The sequence below is a fragment of the Sphaeroforma arctica genome, assembly GCF_001186125.1.
Source record: "Sphaeroforma arctica JP610 unplaced genomic scaffold supercont1.4701, whole genome shotgun sequence".
NCBI classification, from domain to species: Eukaryota; class Ichthyosporea; order Ichthyophonida; genus Sphaeroforma; species Sphaeroforma arctica.
In genome coordinates this window covers 1-2317 of record NW_014035857.1, presented here as the reverse complement: position 1 = coordinate 2317, position 2317 = coordinate 1, and the positions used below count along the sequence as shown (strand labels likewise).

The following is a 2317-nucleotide window of genomic DNA, read 5'->3' as shown; positions in this document are numbered from 1 at the left end:
CACACATCATGGATTCTTTCGCAGGCATTCTATGGAAGCCCTGAGGATGGGCGGGTATTCAATCAACTAGCCATTTTATCGCAGTCCCGGCAACGGTATCCGTTAGAGAGTGTGTACTACTACTTTCGAGCGCTTTGCGCTACCGTACCCTTTGGGAATGCAGGTGCCAACTTGAGCTCCTTCCTAGTGCGCGTGAAACAGCCGGGCAACCCACCCACCCAGTTTGATCCAGAAAATACCAACACCTATTACGGGACAGAAAGCGGTATCGGCCAGACTAATACAAATGCCACAGATACCGGTGCACCAGCTCCGGGTCTCGGCAATACTGGAGCCCGGGGGGGGGACGGGGACGAAAATTTGGGGCTCCAGGGGGGTCTACTTAGTGCAGAGGGCCTGGATATGCTGTCTGGTAATATGTCCCCGGGTGAGGAGCAGAGCAAACTAGCGGCGCAAATGAGGTTCTATGAGAATAATGTGCTGATGACAGCGTTTGTAACGTGGCACAGGTATGCAAATAGAGAAAGAATGTTCATTTGCATGCACATATGTATATTTGTTTATGTACTTGTATATGTATATGAAAAACATTTGTGTAATCGAGACTTTTGCCTAGAGTTTTAATCTGTATTCTCACACACTAGCAATGCGCAAACAATAATGACTGCTCACGCATGCGTCGAAATGGTAGCCTTAAGTCTCAACGGTGATCGGTATGGCTTGTCCTTTGTCACACGCACAGTATATAGTCAATAGAAACAAGTGTATAATAGCTCGAGTGTCTAATTCTGAAGATGAGAAATACAATCTTTGCACCCCTCTGAGATTAACCGTGTCGCGAAAGCACGCCGACATGTCGCTTAGATAATTTCAGAGCACGTGCCAGTATGCCATTCACTTCTGTGCGCGTATTCTCATCTAATCGATACGCATACACACTACAACCTCTTGTACTCTTACCAGGAGTTTGCTAGATCCGACCAACCATCCCAGAAACATCTCTTAATGTGCATATATATGCCTGTTTCATACCATGGTCGTACACACTACAGATTGTTTCCTTCTGCCTCTGTCAGGAGTCTGCTAGATCTGACCAATGATTTCGAAACCATTCGTTGTCTGCACAGGATCCTCACTGTGTCGTTGAATAAATGCTCATACACGCCTTTCAACGGCTTTAAATCAGGAAACCGATATTTTTTATTCGCACACGCTTTCATCGAAAATATACTCTCAAACTTCAACTGCACTTGACTTCTAATAGGAGCCTGTGAGGTCTGACCAATTAACCTGAAGGAATATTTCTTAGCGTGCACATATTTACCTTTCCCGTATCTTTCACAATACTCATGCACACTTTAACTGCCCTGTTTTTTTCCAGGAGCCTGCGAGGTCTGACCAACGATCTCGAAGAAACTCAAGCGGTAGTCGAACGCGTGCTGACGCCACGAGCGTTCTGTTTGCTGGCCAATAGTGACTCGTTTAAAGACGGGCGCGGGGGAAGTGCGGTACAAGATGTGGAGGACCACGTTGTGACGCGTATAATGCTGATCAGTATCTCCGCCGCACACACGAAGAACACGCCCGCGGCGGTACAGAGCTGCATATGGACGGCCAGGCAGATCATGGAGGCGACCCTGCTGGTGGATAGTAAGTACAGCTGTGTATGGGTACAATTGGGTGTATTGATATATGCCTAGACACATTCGGTTGCATGTGCATGAATGGGTATATTCATACATATATAAACACTTTTGGTGAAATTTTATCGTCGGTTCCACTGGTTTTGTTAGAAAGGACATGTGTGCGTTAGCGTATGTTCTCTGAGCGGTGTCAGCGTAGATGTGTTTCATTGATCCCTGGTTGTCTCAATACACATGTGTGTCCACAGCACTTACTTGTGGATAATTTCCTTCTCGCATATTGTCTGGGGAACGGGACGTACGCATGCCATGATTTATGTACATTTTTGTTGTACTCATGGAGGTACGATCGGCTTTTATTTGCCTCTGTCGCCTAATCGGTTGGCCTGCTTTCCCATTTCACGGGCACTTTCGTAGGCTTTCGTATTGCACACATGCATGAGTGGATAAAAATGGATTAATTGCATACGCGCACGGTTATCTGACTGCCCCTTTCCGTATCCACCGCACACCTCCTCATAACGTGGCTCCTATCACCCATTCTTTTATATATATAGATATATTTTATTTATATATTAAAAATGTATTATTCTATATATATAAAGATGTATATATATATATTATTATATATATATATAAAGTTGTATATATATATATTAATATTTGTATATATA

General features: G+C 44.4%; 1 protein-coding gene across 1 annotated transcript; it reads left to right on the top strand.

The window, feature by feature from the left end:
• Window positions 1–45: 45 nt before the first annotated feature.
• On the top strand, window positions 46–1700 carry SARC_14495 (hypothetical protein; the record flags this gene model as incomplete). The annotated part of the gene is made up of 2 exons (XM_014291371.1): window positions 46–509; window positions 1382–1700. Coding segments are annotated over 2 exons (783 nt in total), but the record flags the coding sequence as incomplete, so codon positions are not given.
• Window positions 1701–2317: the final 617 nt, after the last annotated feature.